The following is a 23635-nucleotide window of genomic DNA, read 5'->3' as shown; positions in this document are numbered from 1 at the left end:
CTACTGGGGACCGTCGTCTGGGGCCATGACGGAGCTCCCCAGTGGGTTCTGCACCCCAGGAACACCGTCCACAGACCTCACGCTGCTCCGCTCGGGACTCTGAGCCTCCTCCTCCTTCTCCTCCGCTTTGGGCATCGAGGTTTTCATGTCACTCAAGGCTGTTTCATCTTTGACAGACACACAGAACAGACAGACAGAGTCACACAGACAGACACACAGACACACAGACAGACAGACAGACAGACAGGCAGACAGACAGACAGACACACAGACAGACAGACAGACAGACAGACAGATACACAGACAGACAGACAGACAGACAGACAGACAGACAGACAGACAGATACACAGACAGACAGACAGACAGACAGACAGACAGACAGAGACACACAGACAGACAAACACACAGGACAGACAGAGACACACAGACAGACAGACAGACAGACACACAGACAGATACACAGACAGACAGACAAACACAGAACAGACAGACAGAGACACACAGACAGACACACAGACAAAGACACAGAACAGACACACAGACAGACACACACACAGAACAGACAGACAGAGACACAAACAGACAGACACACAGAGATGAAGCAAAGGTCCTGAGTGTGAAATAACCCATCCACATTGAACCCCATGCATTTTACTGCATCTAAAAAAAAAAAGTCACAGTTGTTCCAGATCATCTTTACTTTTTCTACTCTTTATACACGTTAGTTGAAAGGAAGACCTTGGTCTTTTCTCTTCAAGATAAATCCACTTTCATTTTAGGACTGTAAAATTCAAAAGCAAAAACGCATCACGTTGCAGTAATCCAATGAGGTTTGCAAACCTACTTTTTATCCTCTCTGAGGGGTTTTCTATTTCATAATGAAAGCCGCCGTTCTCCTTCTCTTCCGGGTGCTCGAAGTTGTCCAACTAGACCAGAAACATCCAGGTTTTTAAATCGCGATAATTCAAAACATCTGAGAAAAACCAGACAAATAAATTCGTCAAAGGAGCCTTTCCTCACCTCAGTGCAGGCGGACTCCGGCAGGCGGCTGGTCATCGGTCTTCCATTGTCAAATTTGCACATACTGCAGAAAAGCCCAGGCAGAGCTAGTAAGTAACATTACCAGAACCCCTTTTAAAACCCTACATGTTAAAACTGAGTTTACCTTGAACTGTGTGGCATCGCTGGCTCACAGTTTATAGTGTTGCCCGAGTTCTGGAAGTGAAGACACAAATGAAGTGAAGATATGGACGACGGTGTGAAGGAGAGCGACAAGGGGAACGGAGTGGAGGTAGAAGTGACCTGCATTGCCTTGTTACTGCTTCTTGCAACTTGAGATAGTCTTGCTTTGCGGTCTTGATTCATGGCGGCTTCTTTCTGCCGCTGCTCCTTTATGTAGTCGAACGTGCTCATGCCTCTGTACACTGCATCGCCGAGAGGGAAACACCAAAACAACAATGATTAGGTTCACTGAGGGCAGGCAAAGTTGCACGAAAAATAACGATAAAGCTTCAAAATGAAGCCGCTGCATTTACAGAAGGAAAACGACTGTTACTCACAGAGATAAAAGTGTAGGCATAGCAGGTGACCCAAGAGCAGCAGACAGGTAATGCACATCATAATGGTTATGAAGGCTAACACGAGGAGACCAGCAGAGCTAATCTGTATTGATGCCAACGGCAAGAACACTAGCCAGGTGCCATTTCCCAGTACACCTAAGGAGACAAGGGGTATGAGATATTACAACACACATACACACTATCCTAATATGTGACTACAAGGTTGATATTTAAGATGAACTAATAATATGAGGATGTACAAGTTTGATTGGCAATTTTCATATTTACCTTGTCAACACACAAGCCTCTGACCTCCTCCACCTCAACTTGTAACTGTGCTGCCTCATACTACCTTTCTTACTTAGCGTCGCAACCTCTGCTCTCCATCTCCTATGAACCTATCAACTTCTGTGTCCTCGAGCCCACCTCATATACGAGACTCTGATGCTCGTTATTCTGACGGTGGAACTCAGGGTGCGGTGTTTGCCCCACTCCTTTTTACTATCTATGCTACTATTATTGGCTCAATCCCTGCACATGGCGTTTCTTACCATTGCTATGCTGATGATACCCATCTCTACTTTTCCTTTCCACCGGATGACACTGAAGTGTCGACAAGGGTTGCCACTTGCCTGACTGACATGTCTGCTTGGATGAGGGAGTACCACCTACTACTACTACTTTCGGCTGCTCCCGTTAGGGGTCACCACGGTGGATCATCTGTTTCCATTTCTTCCTGTCCTCTGCATCTTCCTGTCACACCAGCCACCTGCATGTCCTCTCTCACCACATCCATAAACCTCCTCTTTGGCCTTCCTCTTTTCCTCTCCCCTGGCAGCTCCATATTCAGCATCCTTCTCCCAATATACCCAGCATCTCTCCTCCGCACATGTCCAAGCCATCTCAATCTTGCCTCTCTTGCTTTGTCTCCAGACCGTCCAACCTGAGCTGTCCCTCTAATATCCTCGTTCCTAATCCTGTCCTTCTTCATCACTCCCATAAAAATCTTAGCATCTTCAACTCTGTCACCTCCAGCTCCGCCTCCTGTCTTTTCCTCAGCGCCATTGTCTCCAAACCATATAACATAGCTGGTCTCACAACCATCCTGTAAACCTTCTAAACCTTCTTGTAAATCGTTGTAAACCTTGTGAGGGAGTATCACCTCCAGCTCATTTATCCAAAACAGAGCTACTAGTCCTGCTAACTCCTCCATCCCCAGGGATTTATTGATCAGCCTCAGTACATCAATAATCATGTCTTCCGGTTCAGTGAATTACCTTGGGGTGATGACTGACAACAGATTATCATTCTATGACCATATTACGACTGTGTCCCGTTCCTGCCACTTTGCTTGATATTACATCCGCAAAATCAGGTAGTGCCCATCAGTACATGCCACACAGCTCCTGGTCTAAACACCAGTTCCCTAACAACTAGACTGCTGCAGTGGACATCTCACTAGTATCCCAGCCAGTGCAAGCCAACCACTACCACTAAGAGTGCCAGCAGGAGTATTTCACTGGGGTCATCAAGTGAGCATCTTCCTTCACCAATTTTTTTTTTTTTGGAATTAGGCCCACAACACCTCAGAAGGCTCACTGTCGAGCCCTCCAACACCCTCTGTCTACCAATATCCTCCAGGTTTATTTGCTCATCCACCACCAGCATAACACAGACCTGCCCATTGACTAGCAGCCGTGGTACCGGTTCCATATGGGCCTCCTAGGTAGCTGCCATCCATCTCTAGTGAATTCAGTGGATCCAAAATGATTCTGCGTGCCGGGTTTCCCCAACTGTCTCAATCTGCACACAGCAGTCCTCTCTTTGTGTCCTTACGCTGGCTACCTGTTGCTGCCCACATAAAGCTCAAAACTCTGATGTTGGCATTCCTGGCGTTCCGTTTTATTAGCCGAATTTGATTCTGGACACGACAAATTTGAGCTACATGAAATGTGGGATGCAACACAAAGTTGTAAACTAGAATATCTTTTTTGACCCCCCCCCCTTTTTTTCTCCCCAGTTGTATCCAGCCAATTACCCCACTCTTCTGAGCCATCCCGATCGCTGCTCCACCCCCTCTGCTGATCCGGGGAGGGCTGCAGACTACCACGTCTCCTCCGATACATGTGGAGTTGCCAGCTACTTCTTTTCACCTGACAGTGAGGAGTTTCCCCAGGGGGACGTAGCACGAGGGAGGATCACGCTATTCCCCCCAGTTCCCCCTCCCGTCCTAACAGGCACCTCAACCGACCAGAGGAGGCGCTAGTGCAGCGACCAGGACACATACCCACATCCGGCTTCCCACCCGCAGACACGGCCGATCGTCTGTGTCTGTAGGGACGCCCGACCAAGCCGGAGGTAACACGGGGATTCAAACTGCCGAACCCCGTGTTGGTAGGCAACGGTATAGACCGCTACGCTACCCAGCCGCCCCAATAAACTAGAATATCTGTGTTCAGTAGGCAAGGGAAGCAAGGAAAACTAGTGAATGGAGTGTCTCTTTTGTGCAGGGTGCAAAATAAAACTCTAGTTCCCAAATATGGAAAAATTACAAACAGTGGGTCTCTTCACACTGGAGTACTGCATCAGCAAGAAACATGACCAGTACGAAGGTCTGCCGCGTCATTCATCCCGTCAGGTAAAGCAGGTCACACACTGCGTCGAGTCTCACCGTCAAACTGCGGGGCTGTCCGCAGGCTGCCGGGTTCCAGGTAGTGCTGTATGAATATGAACAAAAGGACCAGAAGAAGCAGGAGGGTGCCGAGCGTCGCAGAGAATAACGCTGAAAAGAAGTACCTGGAGGGACGGCACCAAAAATAAAGCCATTAATTCACCAATCATACCACACGTTCCAAACACACAGGTCAAAATTGATCATAATTGAAACTCCCTCTTACCAGTAGTTGCGTCCACCGATACAGTTGTTCAGCCATTTGCAGTGGTGATCGAAGTCTGCCACACACTTGTTGCAAACGCCACAGTGTTTGACCTTGGGGCCGCTGCGTGAAGATCAGAAACAGGAGTCAGTTTTGTGTGTACAATAGTGGTCCATGTGTCCGGGTAGGTTCGGTTTTAAACAGCAGGAATCCGACTCGGTTTGTTTGCGGGAACTCTTGGATATTATATATGAGCATCGGTGGAATTCTATGTCTACAAAATTAGAGAAAATATTAGATAAAGTCTATGCACGACAGAGGGAGTTTATCAATAAAATATGGGGGTGGGCCTCAACTTTACAGTAGCCACACTATACAGGATTCATATCATATAAATCACTGGAAGAAATAATGCATGGAGATCTGATGCAAGGGGACGCGGGGAGAACATGCAAACTCCGCACAGAGGACGACCTGGGATGACCCCCAAGGTTGGACAACCCCGGGGTTCGAACCCAGGACCTTCTTGCTGCGAGGCGACAGCGCTAACCACTGCGCCAACGTGCCGCACAGTAACATAAACGATAAATAACAGCGGGGATGGGTGCTCGATGCTTGGAGTAGAGTAATGGCAGATAACAACGAAGCAATCACATCAAATGCAACCTTTAGATAGTTACCAAGCATCATCATCATCATTACATCCAGTGATAACTATTAAGAGGCGACTGCTGCGTGGGATACCTACACCTGGACGTCACAGAGGTAACAGTGTAGATCCTGGATGACATGTGGCTGACTCGACCTGTCAAATATTGGCATCGGACTGACGTAGCTGGTTTTGGCCCTGACAACGGCGTCTGCTGGATCCACACTCGTCGCCGCTAGATGGGTGACAAAATGTACAACAAAGGTGGTGCCGATCACCTGCGCACAGCGAGAGTCAAGGACAGAGAAGTGCTGAAGTTTGGGACATGTTGCCATCTCGCCGTGATAAAACGCAGGAGTTCAGCTGCAGACAAGCACATGTGGACAAGTGTGACCATTGGGGGGAGCCGCCGCTGTACACACAAAGCATCTTATGAAGAAATCAACCGTTACCGTTACCAGCAACCCCCCATCTGCCATCTGAATTGAATGTTGACGTCATATAGCATTCAATGCCCAACAAGAAGCCAAGACATGGCTCTTTGGTTGAATGGAGGGTATAGTAACTGAGACAAAGTAGGCAATGTCTGGCACGACAACAGCTTACACAGAAATCTTCACAACAAAACCCTTGTCTAGCTCAGAAGTCCACTCTTAATTACTAACCAGTGACCAAAGGGTAGACCAGCATTTGTGGTAGCTGGATAGTCAATTCAAATTTGAGACTGGGGGGGGTTTCGGGTAGCATCACGGTCTATTCCATTGTCTACCAACACGGGGATCGCCGGTTCGAATCCCCGTGTTACCTCCGGCTTGGTCGGGCATCCCTACAGACACAATTGGCCGTGTCTGCGGGTGGGAAGCCGGATGTGGGTATGTGTCCTGGTCTCTGCATTAGCGCCTCCTCTGGTCGGTTGGGGTGCCTATTCGTGGGGGGGATAACGTGATCCTCCCACACGCTACGTCTCCCTGGTGAAACTCCTCACTGTCAGGTAAAAAGAAGCAGCTGGTGACTCCACATGTATCGGAGGAGGCATGCGGTAGTCTGCAGCCTTCCCCAGGTCAGCAGAGGGGGTGGAGCAGCGACCGGGGCGGCTCGGAAAGAGTGGAGTAATTGTCCAAGTACAATTGGGGCGAAAATGGGAGGGGGGGATTGAGACTCGGGGATGCATTAAAGGCCTATTCCTTGATAAAATAGGCAAGACACCTTACATTTCAAGGTGCAATGAATAAATCTATACTTGAATCTCAGCCTCCATTGTTCAGTGATAATAATTAATAAAAAAGAATGAAAATAAGCCAGTGCAAGCAAGGCAAACAAATTCAAATAGAAAGGTAGTGGATACACAGCACCTGGCCAACATGAAATGAAATGAAAGCCATTTTTATTTGTCATTGTACTGTCACAATGACATTTGTTCTCTGTATTTAACCCATCCTATTGCATAGGAGCAGTGGGCGGCTGCAGCACCCGGGGACCAACTCCAGTTCTTCTTTCCATTGCCTTGCTCAGGAGCACAGACAGGGGTGTTAACCCCAACATGCATGTCTTTTTGATGGTGGGAGGAAACCGGAGCACCTGGAGGAAACCCACGCAGACACGGGGAGAACATGCAAACTCCACACAGAAAGGACCTGGGACAGCCTGGGGTTCGAACCCAGGACCTTCTTGCTGTGAGGCAACGGTGCTAACCACTGGGCCACCGTGCCGCGGTTCCATTTTTGAACATCCTCGGTAGATACGGTTTGCTGCATACTTTACTGCAGGGGGGGCAGGTTTGAACCAGGTCTTTCTGGGGGGTAGGGTGTCAAACAGCAGCTCTGCTGGCCTCGCACCTGTGTTTGTGAATGCAAGGGACAGTGTTTGTGTGTGTGCACATATTTCCCTTTGTTTCAATCAGTACCTTTCAGCAAGCCCAGCTGATATCAACTACTCTTAATATGCTTTTAGGAAAGCAGAAGTGTTTCACAAAGCACCTTAAAAAAAAAAGAAGATATCAAACCCTCATACAGCAAAACTTCAGCTCAGTATAAAGGATACAGCATAGGTAATATACTTCCACAACCGAGGCAGAAGAGGAATGTAAATACCAAATCCAGCTACGGCCATGTAGGTAAAGACCAGCCAGCAGACCACTTGGAACACCTGAAGTGGCCATGACCACCCGTTGATTCGAGGAGGCTTGGAGGGAGCCATCTTGCTTCTTATGTTGCTGCTGGCCATAGGGGTGACGCGGCTGTTTCGGGCCTTGCAGCAGCTCATCTTGACAACACAGAGGGGGAGAAAGACTGACGGACAGACAACCGAGAGAGAATAAACGGGCCACACTTTTCCTCGACAAAGACCTACACGATAAAATGAGACTAGCTACCGCAGACCGTGGCCACATTTGCCACAGGAAATAAGTTAGGGAAATGAGTTAAACACAAGGACTTTTCTCCCTCCCGCGTGTCGAGAGAAAGGAGGCCGAGGTAGACGGCTTATTACCTCCGGATCCCTTTTAGTTGTGAAAGTTACCCATGGAGAATACCGACGTGTAATAACTCCCGCATCAAAAGTGCCGCAACACCGAGACCGCGACAGAAGAGCAGCAAGGGCACAGGTGTGGTCAACCTGAGGTTTTAATACAGTTAAATTATAACGTCCATTTTCAAAATGGACGTTATATTGGCTGCAGTAAGAGATCTGACAACCAAGTAAAGCACCACAGGGCATTGGTTATATTCTAAATGCTGAATATTATTCTGAATGACATGCTGGATATGGGATGAGATCTGTCAGGTTTACGTAATACAATACTACTATTTATCCAACTTATATGCATCCAATTTCCTGCATCTTTCTCCGTCTTATAACACGAAAGGTGACCGTCAGTCTGCCTTGTTCTTGCTTTCTGCTCTGTGTCGTAATCCGATCTTTCCAGATGTTGATCAATAAAGTTTTATGATCTGGCTAAAAGATGAACAGGCTTTACATGGTCTGTCACCTCATGCAAATTTTAATGCACACACACACACAGAGCCATTGTTAACCTGTTAGATTTATCTAGAAATCAATAGTAGTCGATAGTAACTGGTGTTTCATTACAGTGACTTCTACTTCAGTTATCTGTAGTTTTATCAGCTATTCAGCTTTAATAGCGTTACTGTCCAGCATCTTCCTGCTCAGGCAGAGGCATTTTGAGTAAAAGCATGTGATGTCCATTTGTTTTTCTCTGCCACATCAGTGTTGATCTGTAGACAGCCACATCCACACAGTGTTTAAAACAGGCCTACAACTCGAACCGACTTCTAAAATACATTTGAAGTCCCTGAAAAGAAGTGGATAAAAAAATAAAAATAAAAAACTACATCCATAGAGGGGAAACCCCCCCCCCCAAAAAAAATTGATTAGAAATTTTGAAAATTCAAATTGCAATTTATTTATAGCTGTAAAATCACAATTGATAAAATGATGGGACTCACACAGGGGCTGTGCCATAAAAAGAAAGTGTGTGGGATCCACTGTGAACCTTGAACCTGGTCTGGACCAGGAGCCTGTATCATAACGCAGGATAAGCCAGATAACTGCACTGAGTAAAGCCTTTTAATAACTCGTTTTACTTCAGTCCATGTTCCAGATTTTGGGGACAGCAGATTTTACTCAGTTATCTTCAGTAATGCTGCTTTGCCATGCAGGCCCCTGGTCTGGCTCTAAGAATAAACCACCACAGCAGCACAGACGGCGTTTCTCCAAGCTTGGTTTAGGCAACAGTTTAACCCTGAGGTTCACCAGGCTGGCTGAAATAAGCCTGGTTTAAGGACTAAACTCAGTTCATGAAAGACCCTCCATCGGGTGTTTCAGGAAGTAGATGAGTGAATGGACCTCAGGTCTGTCTGGGCGACATATTGATTGATTGACATATTGATTGACATATTCCAGCTCTGATAAGACGCATACAGTTCAAGTGTTTTAGCACCTACAACACTTTTTCCTCTTGAGTGTTCTCAGTGTTTGGCCCAAGCTTAATTGGTGATTTCATTCTCAATATTTTGTCAACATGATCCAGATCTTCCACGCTCGTTTATTGTCATGGTGCAACCACCGGCGCCCGGCATTGATGGATCACGTTTCCTCCGCCTCCGGTCGATAAAGAGCCCTCTGATCAGCGTCGTCACCCTGTTTACACTTGGTTTTAAAATGAGATTTTGGGCGATCGGATCACAAGTGGGCAGCGAGACACGTCGCCGTTTACACCCACGTTTATTATGCGTCTCCAAATGCGTCCTGCGCCCCACTTGTGATCAGATTTCGTTACCCCGAAGAAGAGCGTCTGTCTACGTCACTTCCGCTACAAGGTCAAAGGGCCTCAGTCAAGCGCCAGATTTGCCGACGAGCTGTGAAAACAATACCTAACGGTTGAAGCACTAATATACATCTACAGACTATTCCAACTGCTGAGACCGACAGGACTGATTCTTCTGCATTAGGCATCTCGTTTCACCTCTACTCCAACCACATACACTCTCCTTCCTCTCCATTGTTTTTTCTCGAAAGTTGGCGCGCTGTTACCAGAGCCCTAGAAAGAGAGCGTTACGTCAATCAACGAGGGGTCAGAACGCGAGAGGGTCACGTGGTTCACGTAGCCGCCGAATAGTTCCACACGAAACTCGGCGGGTCATTTAAATCTGTTTCTCAACCGGGGGTCCGCGGACCCCTAGTGGTCCGTGGTGTAATTGCAAGGGGTCCGTGAAAATAAAATATCTTTAAAAAAAAAGATCCTATGACATTTATAGAAATAGGATTATTTTACTCAAATGTGACCGAGACCTTTATCTACCTAAACTATAAAGGGTAACAGGACTTTTTTCTCTAATTACATCTGTTTCACAAGTGTAATTTATTGTATTTTAATAAGAGATCTCGCTCCCATTTGCATTGTTAAAAGTTACTGCATAAAAATCCTGTTGTTACATATATCTGAAAGTTACTGAATACATATTCTGTTTTGTTACATATATCTGAAAGTTACTGAATACATATTCTGTTTTGTTACATATATCTGAAAGTTACTGAATACATATTCTGTTTTGTTACATATATCTGAAAGTTACTGCATAAGAATTCTGTTGTGTTAACTATTTCTAAGTTACAACTGAAAGCTCTTATTTTACACCAAAGAGTGAATAAATGCTATAATGCAATTTAAAATGCAGTTTCTACTGCTTCTATCAAATTGCAACCAATACACTTGTATTTAACGCTGTCCTCTTGTGGTCCGATTGCCAAAAAAAAAAAACGCATTTTAAAACCAAGTGTAGACGGGGCGCGCGTCTTCTGACAGACGCGTTCTTGGGTTTTTGTCTCAGGCCACCAGGGGCGCTAACGTGCGATTGACGCAAGACGTCGACTTGGAAGCGTTGTAGTGTTCAAATTTGGGGTAACGAAAAGCTAAATGAAAAAAAATAAAACAAAAATCAGGATTTTGTCTTATTGATTTTAACGTTTCGCGTGTTCTCTGGAAATGGCTTTGTTTTCGACCTTCGCTGCCGCAAGCGGCGAGCGAGCGCTCGAGTTGTAATTAAAAGCCACGGTTTCCATGGGAAACGCGCAGGGCTGCGCGTGCAATCGGAGCCGGACATCTGTGGCCGGGGCGACTCGCGCTTCAGGCTCTTTTAGGGCATACGTTGACGTCACAGAACAGATCCGTCCAACTTCAGCCCCAAACAGGTCGAATCAGCCGTAGTCTCCAATAAACCCATCTGTGTCCAGAGGCTTCAACGCCTCAATGTTTGTTTGTTTTTGTTTTCTTTTTTAATTAAAACCTAAAGTTTAATAAATGATCATGTCCCCGTCTTGCTTGAAGCAATTCTACATTTACATTTCTTTTTAAAAAAAAAAAACCCAAAACCATTCTGGTAACTACGACATCATCCAACGACCATTGATAAACGCGCAACTGGTGATCTGGGTGTTTGCAATACACAACAGTAAGTTTGGGTGTCTAGTTCAGTCCATCGGGTGGTGCAGGTTAAGTTTGTCCTGCGGGGACGGTAGTAAATCCCCATGGCGAGTGTTTGCGCCCTCGGCAGGTTCGGCAGTGGCGGCGGTTTTGCTTAAACAAATAACGCAGCCATAGTTTCCACGGTGGTGGGAAGAGGACCGAGACATGACAACTGGGATGAAGGAGGCCCTTTGTCTCACCTCTTGGCACCCTTCCCCGCTGCTCTGCTCACTTTTTTTTATTTTCACATCTTCTAACAAAATAAAATTCACAGAAATATTAAAAAAAGAAAAAAACTGAAATAGCTCTGAAGAAGTTGGCTTACCTTTTATTGATCAGGCTCAGCGACCGCAACATAAACCCGGAGGCTGCCTCCCCCCCCCAGTGTCGCTCAGGTAGTCTAACAATATGGTTTTCCTCCGCTCCACTGCCCATTATTAACGTGGCGCAGGGCAGGTGTGCTCACTAGGCGATGCGCCCGCATGGCGCAAAAAAACGCCTTCGGCCGGTCGACGAAAACAAAACACTTCAAGTCCCCGTAGACACCCTTAAAAGTGGTCGGACGACCCGCGGGGCTTCTTTCTCAACTCGAGGGAAAGGACCGTCCCCGAGCGAGAGCGTCAGGGCAAGCGCAGCGCCATGAGGACCGTCTCCGCTGGCCTCTGCTCTGCGCATGCTCGGTGCCATCGCGCAGTCACCGGTGACCGCGCGGGCTCGGCGTGTGGCGAGCCCGTCATCAGGTCCGTAGGAAAGACTCACAGGCGTCACGTGTTCTTCTCTTCGCCTCTTAAAGTCTCGGGGGTTATGGACCCCTAATAAAACGGCTCCGTGTTCCCGAGAGAAGAACTCGAGGGAGAGGCATGGGGACGGCGGGGAGGTTCCTGCTTTCACAAATAAGAGGCTTCCATTGAGTAAACCGTATTTTGCTTTCTTTTTTGTGTGCTTTTCAGCTGTCATAAGAGCTGCATTTCAATTAGTTCAGGGGCAGCCGGTCATTCTTCACAGGACAGGAGCCAACACTGAAACACCAATAACTACATTTCAAACTAAGCTTGCATAACCCAGCCCAGCAGGGTTACGGCTTCCAGCGTTGCTAAATGTGCTGAAATTGGCCACGTTTTTAAGTGAGTTAAAGTTGTTATAACGCCTGCGGTTATAATCTGATGTCAGTGAGGTTGATTTTGAGCTCCCCGCGGAAGCAAGTGAGACACCAGTTCCACAAGATTTGTTTTAACATTTTCATTATATACACACATTTGACAGTATTGGAACTCAGAAAACTGGCCCTCAAAATACAAATAGTCCATACAGTCACGAGCAGCCTTCAGCAAGGTCAGGGGTCCTTGATATCCCCTTGAAGTGTTCAAGCAGAATCGAGACCAAACGCAGAGTGCAGTTGACGCCAGGACACCAAATGGCTGTGTTCGGTCAGCTATTGGCTGTGGAGCCCGGCTCGGGAGATTGCAGGAACTCGTAAGGGTCGTGAACCATCTCAGACTGGTCACCGACACCCAGGTGTGATGGGCTTCCTGTGGGCAACGAGAACAAGAAGACCTTTGGCTGAGACTTGGTTTTAATGCTGTAGTGAAGGACAATTTGAGCAACAGTTCTGGGCAACCATCATTTAGTTGATATTTATCAAATAAATACACTGACGAGCCAAAACATTATGACCACCTGCCGAATATGTTGTTGGTTTTCCATGTGCCACCAAAAGAGCGCCAACCCACCGATGCATGGACTCTACAAGACCCTTGAAGGTGACCTGTGGTATCTGGCATCAAAACATTAGCAGCAGATCCTTCAAGTCCTGTAAGTTGCGAGGTGGAGCCACCGTGGATCAGACTTGTCGGTCCAGCACATCCCACAGATGCTCAATCAGACTGAGATCTGGAGACTTCGGAAGCCAGGGCAACACCTTGAATCCATCGTATTCCTCAACCCATTCCCAAACAATGTGTGCAGTGTGGCAGGTTGCATTATACTGCTGAAAAGAGGCCACTGCCATCAGGGAATACCATTGCTATGAAGGGGTGTATCTGGTCTGCAACGATGTTTAGGTAGGTTGTGGAATAACCTGCCTGCTGCCATCACACAATCGGAGTCTGTTGAGTCCTTTAAATCCAAACTTAAAACTCATCTTATTGCTGCAGCCTACAATTAGTTGCCTTTAAGTTGAGCGCTTCACAAGCGGTACTGCATGGCGGGTTGGTTTCTGTCTCAATGAATTTACCAACCACTGTTCTGTTTATGAGATTATAGCATAGAGATTATTGACTATTGCGAACTGTTTCTCTTCTCTCACGTCTTTTCTCTCTCTCTCTGAATGATGTCTTCTCCTTTCTCTTCTTGTGTGTGAATGGTGTGATGTGAGTCTCCCTTGTGAGCACGTGCAGTCTGTCCTCCTCCCAGGTCTCCGTGGTGTCAGTGGTCGCCACCTGGACACCGCTTGGCATCCCCCTCATCACATTTTCTTTTTATATATCTTATAAATCCATGTAATTTTGTTATCCTGTTTTAGTGTTATATCCTTCTCACACTAAGATGTGTGACTAATTCTTTTTTTTTTTTTTACAGGGTATTGCAGGTCACATGGCTCAGGTCCTGGGCTGTTCCGGTGGCGTTTGGACACTGCTTAGCCTCCTCCTCACCATAATTTTCATATATTTTATAATTCCATTATAATTCTGTTATCCTCTTTCAATTGTTGTATTGTGTAAATTGTGTAAACACAACATCCATTGCACGTTGTCCATCTTGGGAGAGAGATCCCTCCTCAGTTGCTCTCCCCATTAAAGGGTTTTTCTAGGGAGTTGTTCCTTATCCGATGTGAGGGTCTAAGTACAGGATGTTGTGTTGCTGTAAAGCCCCTTGAGGCAAATTTCTAATTTGTGATACTGGGCTCTACAAATAAAATTGACTTGACTAGGTGGCACGTGTCAAATTGACATCCACGAGTGGCCGCACCCAGGATTTCCCAGCAGAACATTGGCCAGATCATCACACTCCCTCCACCGGTTTGTCGTCTTCCCACAGTGCATCCTGGTGCCATAACCTCCCCAGGTAAAGAGAGCACATGTACACGGTCATCCACGTGATCTAAGAGAAAATGGGACTCATCTGACCAGGCAACCTTCTTCCACTAATCCAAGGTCCAGTTCTGATGTTCGCATCCCCACTGTAGTTGCTTTCGACGGTGGACATCATGGGCACTCTGACTGGTCTGCAGCTACGCAGCTCTGTACACGGCAGGGCACGGTGCGCTGTGTGTTGTGATACATTCCTCCCGTAACCATCATTAAACTTTTCTATGACTTGTGCCTCAGTAGATCTTCTGTCGGTTCAGACCAGACAGGATAGCCTTCGTTGACCTCGTGCATTGATGAGCCTTTGGTGCCCAACACCCTGTTGCCGGTTAGTGGTTTGTCCCTCCTTGGACCACCGTCTGTAGGTACTCACCATTACTGACCGGGAGCACCCTACAAGCCTTGCTGTTTCAGAGATGCTCTGACCCAGTTGTCTGGCCAGAACATTTTGGCCCTTGTCAAAGTCGCTCAGGTCTTTACTCCTGCCCATTTCTCCAGCATGCAACACGTTGACTATGAGAACTGATTGTTCGCTTACCATCTAATCTACCCAGACCTTGACATGTGCCCTTTTCTGGAGATGATCAACGTCATTCGGTTCACCTGTGAGTGGTCATAATGTTTTGGCTCATCAGTGTATACACAGCAAGACATATTATTCGGCTACAACTGACTTTTGACTGAATGTGACCAGCATCAGAGCACCAGGGTTGTAGAATGACTTCCCTGTAGATAATTAAGACTCACTAATTCCTTATCAGCTTAATCCTCTTGGTGACATTGTCTTTCAGCCATTTTATTGTCCTAGTCCAACATTTTTACCACTTTGCTCACATCTTTTTTCGTGGTACGTTCTTGTTTATTATCGTTCACATATTAAGGGTGATGTTTGCTTGCTGATGGTTAAAGTACTTTGTAAACTCTGTTTTTTTTTAAAATGAGATACAAATAATGTTTATCATTATCGAGACTTAATTTACTAATGACACTGGTACAGGGGAAATATAAATAAAATGTGACTAAAAAGAACAAGCAGACAACATTTCTGTGTTGTTCGTGTTACCTAGGTGGTGCTGGTCCCTCTCTGAGGCATTGGAGAGAGAGGACAGGTTGGAGGAGGGCCTGGAGCCGACCCGGTCCACCTGTGTCTCCTGGAACTCCTGCAAGAGTTTGTCTGTGTCGTGAAAGTGTTGCTGGCCCTCCTCATGCCCCGGCTCTTTCTTAACCGGTTTGCCTGATGACAGAGCCAGAGACAGTTAAGATCAACTTTGAAAATCTAACAGACTTCATGCTGAAAGCAGCGTTCGGTGAGTGTGCTGATTGAGGATTATCACCTAATGAGTTGAGCATGGATATGTCCAGAGACATGTCTGGGTAGTTCTTTATTGACATGAAGTCCAGCACTGAGCCGCTCTCTCCCAGACCACTGCCATCTGCCATCTGAACAAGCACGAAACAACCTATATCAGACCATCAAGCGTTTGGGGAAAAGCAAAATGTTTTCTTCCAACAGCTCTAGCATACCTGCATGTCACAAATGTTGGTCTTAGCTTCATCAGGCTTCAGTGGCATGTTTCTTTTCTGAAATATAACAAATATCATCTATAAACACAGAGCAGGTATCACTGCGGTCAAAAACAGCAAAATCTCCCAACGCTATTCTGGGGTGGATATGAATGCAAATCTGATTAGATCTAGGCTAATATGCCTATGTTGTTAGGGTTAGCACTCTGGACTCAGAATACAGAGATCTGAGCCAAATTATGTCCGGGCTGCCAAAATATGTCTGGGTGACATCATCGCAATGCAATCGTGACAACTCGCATTCCGTGACCCTTTTTTGGGTTGCTAGCTACCTAGCCAACTTGTCACTGATGTAGAACAAAAACATAATAGCAAATATTGGACATTTCATTTTAATGGAAAATAGGTTTATAGAACATCTTTATTGAAAATTTCATCGAGCTACATAACGTTAGCTAGCTTGTTTGCTAGCTAGCTAACGTAGCTAAAGAGTACACTATTAAACCTGCTTTTGCCTGCAATATTACGACTCTACGAACTACAGCAAGAGAGGAATGTCAGGAATGCGAGCTGTCACGATTGCATCGCGATGACATCACCCGGACACCATTTTGGCAGCCCGGACACAATTTGGCCTGACAGAGCCTACAAGTTATGGATTATTATTATGGATTAGTTATATATGCTCTATAAGATTAAATATATGTGAGCAACTCAAGTCAAATTAATAGTATAAATACAGATAAAGCCATTTCAACGATTAAAACCAATTCTGATGCTCTTATGAACAGCTAAAGGTGCTGTAGGATACCTGATGGATTTGATTGACGGCCTTGGTGTGATCCCCTGCGGTCATCTTATCCAGAAGCCCATCAACCATATGCTTTGTGATGCTCCCACAGTCCTTGACAAACTCCTGTACACTGAGAGTCAAAATGAACCAGTTATATATAACTAACTAAAAGGGAACATAGGATAGGGTATCAAAGACAGCTGAACTAATTGATGCTCAGCTAAGTGATGTCACTTAATTGAGTGATGAAACTTATCTGTCAATTAACGTTGTATCCAGATGAACTGATTCAACCTTCTTTGATTTTCTTACCTGGACTTTTGAGAGATTAACTCCATTTATCCCTATGAATAAAATCAATAAATCCTGTGTTGGATAAAAATGTTACCGCATTAGATGAATGTGAACCAGCCACTGACAGCTTAGGTGACCTATTATACTGCAGACATCTGGGCTTGGTAGGGATTTGTGGATCTACTTGATGGCACTTCACTAAACCACCCCGCTGCTATTTCAGTGTTAAAATTTTTCCATGACAGAAAAGCGCCCTACCTGAGAGCACACTGTACCCCCGTCTCATCTCCATAGGCTGAATACAACATGTCCATCTCATCAGTCAGCAGATCAGGAAATATAGAGTTCTTCTGAAGGCTCTGAATGTTGTAAGCACTGCTCAGGAAGGTGACTGTACAGTGAGAGAGGAAATCATGAACCATAAACCTGCAATTTACATTTCTCTCCTTATCATTCATTGGAGCAAATGAGCAAGCTGATCACACTTCTATTTTGACGAATCTATCGAATGTGCACTCTGATAACATACCCTTGTGTCTCCTATCATCTTTGAAGCCCAGGGTTGTTAAACCAGGCAGTAGCTTATTTGACAGGGAGCTCAGGTCAACAGTGTGGGTCTCCTCTTCTGCAAAACACAAAAGAGAAAAATGTACTTCTTCTACAAAACGCACATCAGCTTGTGTTTAGTAATGTGATGCATGTCCTGAGTGTATGAATAACATAAATTAGTAGAGCTTTTAATCACTAATTAAAAAGTAACCCCTCCCCCCAGTGTCAGCTGTGCTCTGCCCATTCTCATGTTTAAAAATAGGATATTTTTGGGGCATCTCATATAAGAAAGGGGAGGTGGTTGGTTGGGATCTGAATTTCTATCTGATCAGTGGAAGCGGGTCTGTGGACATATGTATTTGGACACGGGACCATTCGGGACCACGCGCCTATTGAGTTCAACCAGCAGGGATCCAGTGTTGACAGATTTATTACAGGAAATGCAGATATAATATTTCCACACTAATATTGAGAATCTTTCCAGGACTGATGTCTTTTGTTAAAATGAAGCCACATACCTCAGTGTTTCACTCAAATAACGTTTGTTAAATGTGAAGTTACTCTTTAAAGCAAAATAAGTTGGGATATCAAACCTTCTGCATCAGGGTCAAGCTGGTTTACAACAGTATACACAAGAGAACTGTCTGCCTCTTTACGCAAGTAGCCCATCTGGAAATGGGAAGAAAGATGAAGTCAACACTAAGTATATTTAAAGGAAACGTTACACAGACTCTTCCAACAACACATTACCCTTTCCATCTCCCTCTGACATTTAATGTCAGTTTATTCAAACTTTAAGCCCAGCATCCAATACTCCATCCATCCATTATCCCAACCGCTTATCCTGCTCTCAGGGTTGCGGGGATGCTGGAGCCTATCCCAGCAATCATTGGGTAGCAGGCGGGGAGACACCCTGGACAGGCCGCCAGGCCATCAAACAGGGCCGACATACACACATGGAAGATTTAGTATGGCTGATTCACCTGACCTACATGTCTTTGGACTGTGGGAGGAAACCGGAGCCCCTGGAGGAAACCCACGCAGACACAAGGAGAACATGCAAACGCCACACAGAGGACGCCCCCCCAGGTTGGACTACCCCGGGGCTCAAACCCAGGACCTTCTTGCTGTGAGGCAGCCGTGCTAACCACTGCGCCACCCGTATCCAATATTTATCCAATAAAATGTATGCAATAATATGCATAAGGAGCAACCATTTTAGGATTTCTAAAGGGAACAATTATTTTTCACTTCCCTGCAGACCCGTGCTAGTAGTAGCTGTGTGTGAATATTATGATAATGTTCACAGTGGTTCAAACAGCACAATTCTATTGTAGCCAATTTGTCACGAACAAATAAATAAATAACAAAAGAACAAACAAAAATCTCAAAAAATAGAGTGTAAACAGTTCCACAAGACACTTTAAAAACTGCAAACTAATCCTTCAGGTTCGTTATCCGTTGTCTTTTCATTTTTTCAATTAATACATTTCATCCTGAGTAGATTTTCCATCACCAACTTCTGTTTGTTCACTGCATTTATAAGCTTGAGATAGTTTGGGACTGGGATAGACTGGGTTCACAGGGAGTGAGTGATGAAGTGAGCAAAACAAGACAAAAAACCCTGGAATGTGAAAATGTCCTTTGCAAATAAAACAGATTTCAGCTGTGATTCAGATGTACCAGATGGGCTGAGCAAGGTGACAGATACAGCCGGGTCATTAATACAGTTATTATTCATTATAATGTTTCCGGTGTATGAAAGCACTTCTGCAGCTGGCGAAAAACAAAATTAAGTGATAGTAATATCAATGCACAGGTCCTAACCCACTAATATATACAGTTAAGCGGAGAACCTTAGAGTTAGGCATGTATCGGCTGATGCGGTCCCGTGCTTCGTCTGCTGCGTGCTCCACAAGAGCCAGAACATGCTCCTCCGCTGTGCTGTCAGTCAAACTGCAGGCATTTCCCTCCGGTTCATAAAGGTAGCTGGGAAAAGAGCGGCAAAATATTATCATACCAGACACCTTAATGAATTCTTATATTGAAAGTTAACTGAAATACAAAAAACTACAAAGCAAGGATTCACCAAAATTTTGGTATATCTTCCATCTTTGCTATGAGCTGAAAAAACAGCTTTTGATCGAGTGATAGAATAATACCTTAAATTCTGAATTGCATCCATCTATCTATAGCCTGTGCAATAAAATGCTTAACTGAGGATACGGAGGGATACACTCAGTATCTTTATGTTCCCATATCAAACTGTTACGTGCTCAGCACCTTCCCATAAGGCCATATTGTGTGGTATACCTGATGACTTCCTTCATATCTTTGACTGGCTGTTTCTTGGACTTTTTGGCTGACTCGACTGGGATTGGGATGATCTCTGGTGGGGGTATCTCAGCTGTAACGTCCTCATCTCCCAAAATGGCCGCCTGCTGAGAAAAGTCCATGTCCTGCATGAAAGACATGCTGCGCTTCAGAGCTAACAGCCGCTCCTGCGGACATAGGAGAGCCATGAAATAAAGCTTTACTTCATCTGCATAGCTGGCAACGGAGTGATAAGATAGAAAAAAGAATGGGAAGGGATGGTGATGCTTTACATTTAAGAGCATTAACACCAAGTAAGAGACCCAATTCATGGAAAAACTCCTGATATACTCCATCAGTCTTGCGTAATACTTTGCCCATAACATCCATTCAATTTCCTTGGGTAAGAATCTAAGTTAGACATATTTGTTCTGACAAAACAATCAGTGCTAAATTTGTGATCAAACGTTGAAGCACAGGGGGTTGCACTGTTCCCTGTCATGAATCAATAAACAACTTAACTATGAAGTTACCACTTGAGCAATTCGCTGTACCACACTGTACCACAATACAGGAAACCCCAGCAAAGGCTACCGTCAAATGGATCACATGAGACTGATGGGAGCATTACTTTGCTCATCATCTTGAAGCCTGTGTGGAGCAGTTTCTTGGCGGCCTTATAGTATACAGTCTCTGGTCGGTTGTACACCATTGCATTGTCGCACATCAGTTTGAAGTCCGCCTAGAAGAAGAATGCATGAGAATGTAACTGATGTAATTTGAAGCTTGGTTTGTATGCAACGATTTCTTATACAGCATGATACTTTCATTGCAAATAAATATTCATGCAAGTCAGTGAAATGTGAGTGTTTAGTTAAATTCTGTACCACCTCACCTTGAATTCTGTAATAGTCTTGTATTCATTAGTTGTTATTTTGTCTTTCATTGTGCTGAAGTCCATTGGATGTTTAATGATCACAGAGTAGCCAGGGGCGATGGCATCTGTCACTGGAAAGGCAAAAAATCCATGGGGATCCTTCCTGCAAAGAAGGGATGAAGAAACTGTTTTCCATAGGGCCAGCTTAAATGTTCTCTAGACTTCTGGGTCTTTTATAACACATACAGTCTCTCTACACCACACCCAAAGCAAGGCAACAGCCTGGCATTATAGGTAGATATGCCTGCTGATATATGCCGAGCCAACATTCCTTACCTCTGAAGCTGGCGCAAGAAATGTTCCAGTAGTTGTTGACGAGGCGTGGACTCATTCTCTACATCGAGGACATGAGGGGGGGAAAAAAACAAAACAATTTACAACAGAAACAATGCCTTCTAGGAAAGGCTCCAGGCCCCCATGACCCTGAATTGGATTAATTGGGCATGAATGAATAAACGAAAGGTTGAATGATTGAGAAAACCAACAAGGATAACTCATACAAACATGAAATATAAGATTTGGTTAATTCTCAAGCATTAGAAGGGCTTTCTTACCTTGCTGCGTCCTGCATGCCCGGACGGGCCTGTCCCCTTGCTGCTCCACTTCAATCTTTACAGCAGGGTGAAACTCCTCCACCTCAGGCTCAATGTCAAATTTCTCCTTCTTCCTTTTCTTCTCCTCTGGCTGAGAAGATATGATTATAATGAAAGAATATTACCAAGATGACCATTCTGAATGCACTGGACATGTATTCACACTGAAACTTCGGTAACTCACCTCTATTCCGATAGTAACACACTTTGGGATTGTGAAAGGTTCAACTGGAACACCAGCACTGTCAGCAGTAGCTGCTGCGGCCTCTGATTCATTCTGCTCACGCTCTCTCTTCTTCCTCTTTTCTTCCTAATAGGAAAATGGTTTAGTGTCAGACAATGTATTATTTACATAAAAGAACTTTTTTTTCTAAACTAACCTTTCGTCGCCTTCTCTCCTCATCATCCACATGTTTGTCTTTATCCTTCTCAGATTTTTTCTTCTTCTTTTTCTTTTTCTCTTTGTGGCGCTCTCGTTCATGGTCTGATCTGTCATCGTAGTAACTGGAATCATGGCCAGAACCAGAGAGTTCTGTGACCTCACTTCCGCCAACTTTGAGCACAAGTTTCAGAGGCTTTTCAAGAGGCTTGTCCTCATAGTCTATAAACAAAACCCACAGTACAGCTAGTGATTAAATCTCAGCAGTTTATCACAACAATGAATCAAATAGTAAAGCATGATATAGATGGATGTTAAATACATCCCTACATGTTTTCCATATCAAAACGTAAGACTTTCACAGACATACAGTACATTTCCAGGATCCCCTAAGAATTTCTGGGTCTATGTATAACATTACAGATTACATGTCAGAGTTTTTCCTGGCTCAAATAAAGGCGGAGGTGGTACCATCCGAATCATGGGCACACACGTGCAAAAATAAAAAAGGTGCCCTGTTCAGCATTAAATTAAATGCAACATAAATGCGAATGTGTTGATTTACACACTTAACAGCAAAGTTGTTTAAAATTAAATCAAATATAACATAAGCTGCTGTTTTCATTTAAAGTTCAAATGTAGTTGAACATAAATATAACATTAAATCCTTTGCTTTAATTTACACTTTTCAAAAATGGCAACATCTGGAAAATGCAGCTCTTTTTTTCCTCTGGCAGTTTTGGCAACGCCTTTCCAGGTGCGCTGTGCTGATTACGATACAGCGCCACCACATCGGCGACGGCGTAATGTCGCAATTGCAGTTTAAAAATGACATCCACCGAGCGCAACAACGCTCCTTAGAAACCTGTTTTTCATCAAAACACCCGCTGAGAACCGGAGGAGGGACGGGGTTTGACGGAGGCGGCCGCCTCGTAATTCTCTATGCAGGAAAAACCCTGCATGTACTGATAAGCTAGATATTCATCATAAAAAGTCATTTCAAAACACTCCACTGACATGTATTGCATTCTTGAATGTATTTTATTATGTTACCCTTTGTTAAGCTCAAATCAAGACCGCTCTCGAGGTCATCAGTCTAACAATTTAGGGATGGCAACATCACTCACACAAACTAAGAACCAAACAAAGCTAAATACTTTAATAATGCTAAAAAACATCATAAGTATGATCCAATTGTTTTTGTGTAAACTAGAATGTCTGTAATGGATTTGAACCTCTATAATACTAGGTGAACAGTGGAGAAATAAGATGTAGGGTATTTGTCTTCTGACTTAACTTGCACTCACTATTTTGAGAAAAATATAAAGTCATCTTGGGCAGTGCGAAACTCATCACACTTCTTCACGGCTCTATGCTCAATTTATGACTGCAATTTGTGAATAATACGTTGAGTAATTATGCAACAGTCTGGCAAAGTGAATCTCTTTCCAGATATTCTTGGTTTGTTTATTTCAATTATTTTCCTTACATTTCCTGATCACAGCCAAATACCTGACTTTACCATACCTATACGGGAACTCGGCAGTATATACCGATACAAAGATGGGATGAAATGAGGGATGTGGAGTGATATGTACATGGAAATTGACTGGAGCTACATGGTGCAAGAGATGAATGTGATGGGTTCCGGCTAATCGATACTGCCATAGCTAATGCAATTCAACTTTACTCAAGCATAGGAAGAAGCCTGTTCTTTTCACATTACAGTTTGCCTATCCGTTCATTCATCGGGATGAATTTGTGTGAGGTTTCACCGAGGGGACGAGTCTCCTCTCTTAGCCACCAGTGAGTATTCAGTTCGCTAAGCTAGCTAACATAACGCTACCACGCCGGGAAAACCCGCTCGTGTGACGGCTAATTGTCTCCATGCACATACGTACCGTCGACTGTTCTCCACTCCGGTTTATTCCTCTTGTGCTTCTTCCCCATGATCAAACGCAAGTTTAACAGCACGTTTGTTATTGTTGTTATCTCGCTAAAAGGGCTACTACGACAATCGGCGGACGAATTGGAAACGGTGACCCGGAAGAGACTATCGAAACCAATGACGCGTATCCGGTTGAGAAAACCCCCGCGCT

General features: G+C 44.8%; 2 protein-coding genes across 3 annotated transcripts; both read right to left on the bottom strand.

The window, feature by feature from the left end:
* On the bottom strand, nt 1-11680 carry zdhhc11 (zinc finger DHHC-type containing 11). The gene is made up of 11 exons (XM_056287020.1): nt 11394-11680; nt 7126-7373; nt 5185-5363; nt 4458-4559; nt 4232-4356; nt 1561-1716; nt 1304-1425; nt 1167-1216; nt 1022-1085; nt 846-927; nt 1-167 (listed from the first exon to the last, which is right to left on the bottom strand). The coding sequence occupies exons 2-11, from the start codon at nt 7345-7347 to the stop codon at nt 1-3; spliced, it is 1269 nt and encodes a 422-aa protein (XP_056142995.1). The 5' UTR covers nt 7348-7373; nt 11394-11680.
* A 602-nt stretch (nt 11681-12282) lies between these two features.
* Nucleotides 12283-23568, bottom strand: brd9 (bromodomain containing 9). Of its 2 annotated transcripts, none has more exons than XM_056286200.1 (17): nt 23438-23568; nt 21538-21758; nt 21342-21467; nt 21119-21248; nt 20841-20898; nt 20523-20667; nt 20259-20369; nt 19628-19815; nt 19171-19303; nt 17908-17983; nt 17295-17390; nt 17024-17156; nt 16490-16601; nt 15679-15735; nt 15489-15594; nt 15218-15388; nt 12283-12597 (listed from the first exon to the last, which is right to left on the bottom strand). In XM_056286200.1, the coding sequence occupies exons 1-17, from the start codon at nt 23484-23486 to the stop codon at nt 12497-12499; spliced, it is 2013 nt and encodes a 670-aa protein (XP_056142175.1). In that variant the 5' UTR covers nt 23487-23568; the 3' UTR covers nt 12283-12496. The 2 variants fall into 2 exon arrangements, with proteins under 2 accessions (XP_056142175.1, XP_056142176.1); XM_056286201.1 differs by having other exon boundaries at nt 19628-19755.
* Nucleotides 23569-23635: the final 67 nt, after the last annotated feature.

Source organism: Lampris incognitus, chromosome 9 (assembly GCF_029633865.1).
Source record: "Lampris incognitus isolate fLamInc1 chromosome 9, fLamInc1.hap2, whole genome shotgun sequence".
Lineage (NCBI taxonomy): Eukaryota > Metazoa > Chordata > Actinopteri > Lampriformes > Lampridae > Lampris > Lampris incognitus.
Note: the sequence above shows the minus strand (reverse complement) of the source record. Positions and strands in the feature narration are given on the sequence as shown.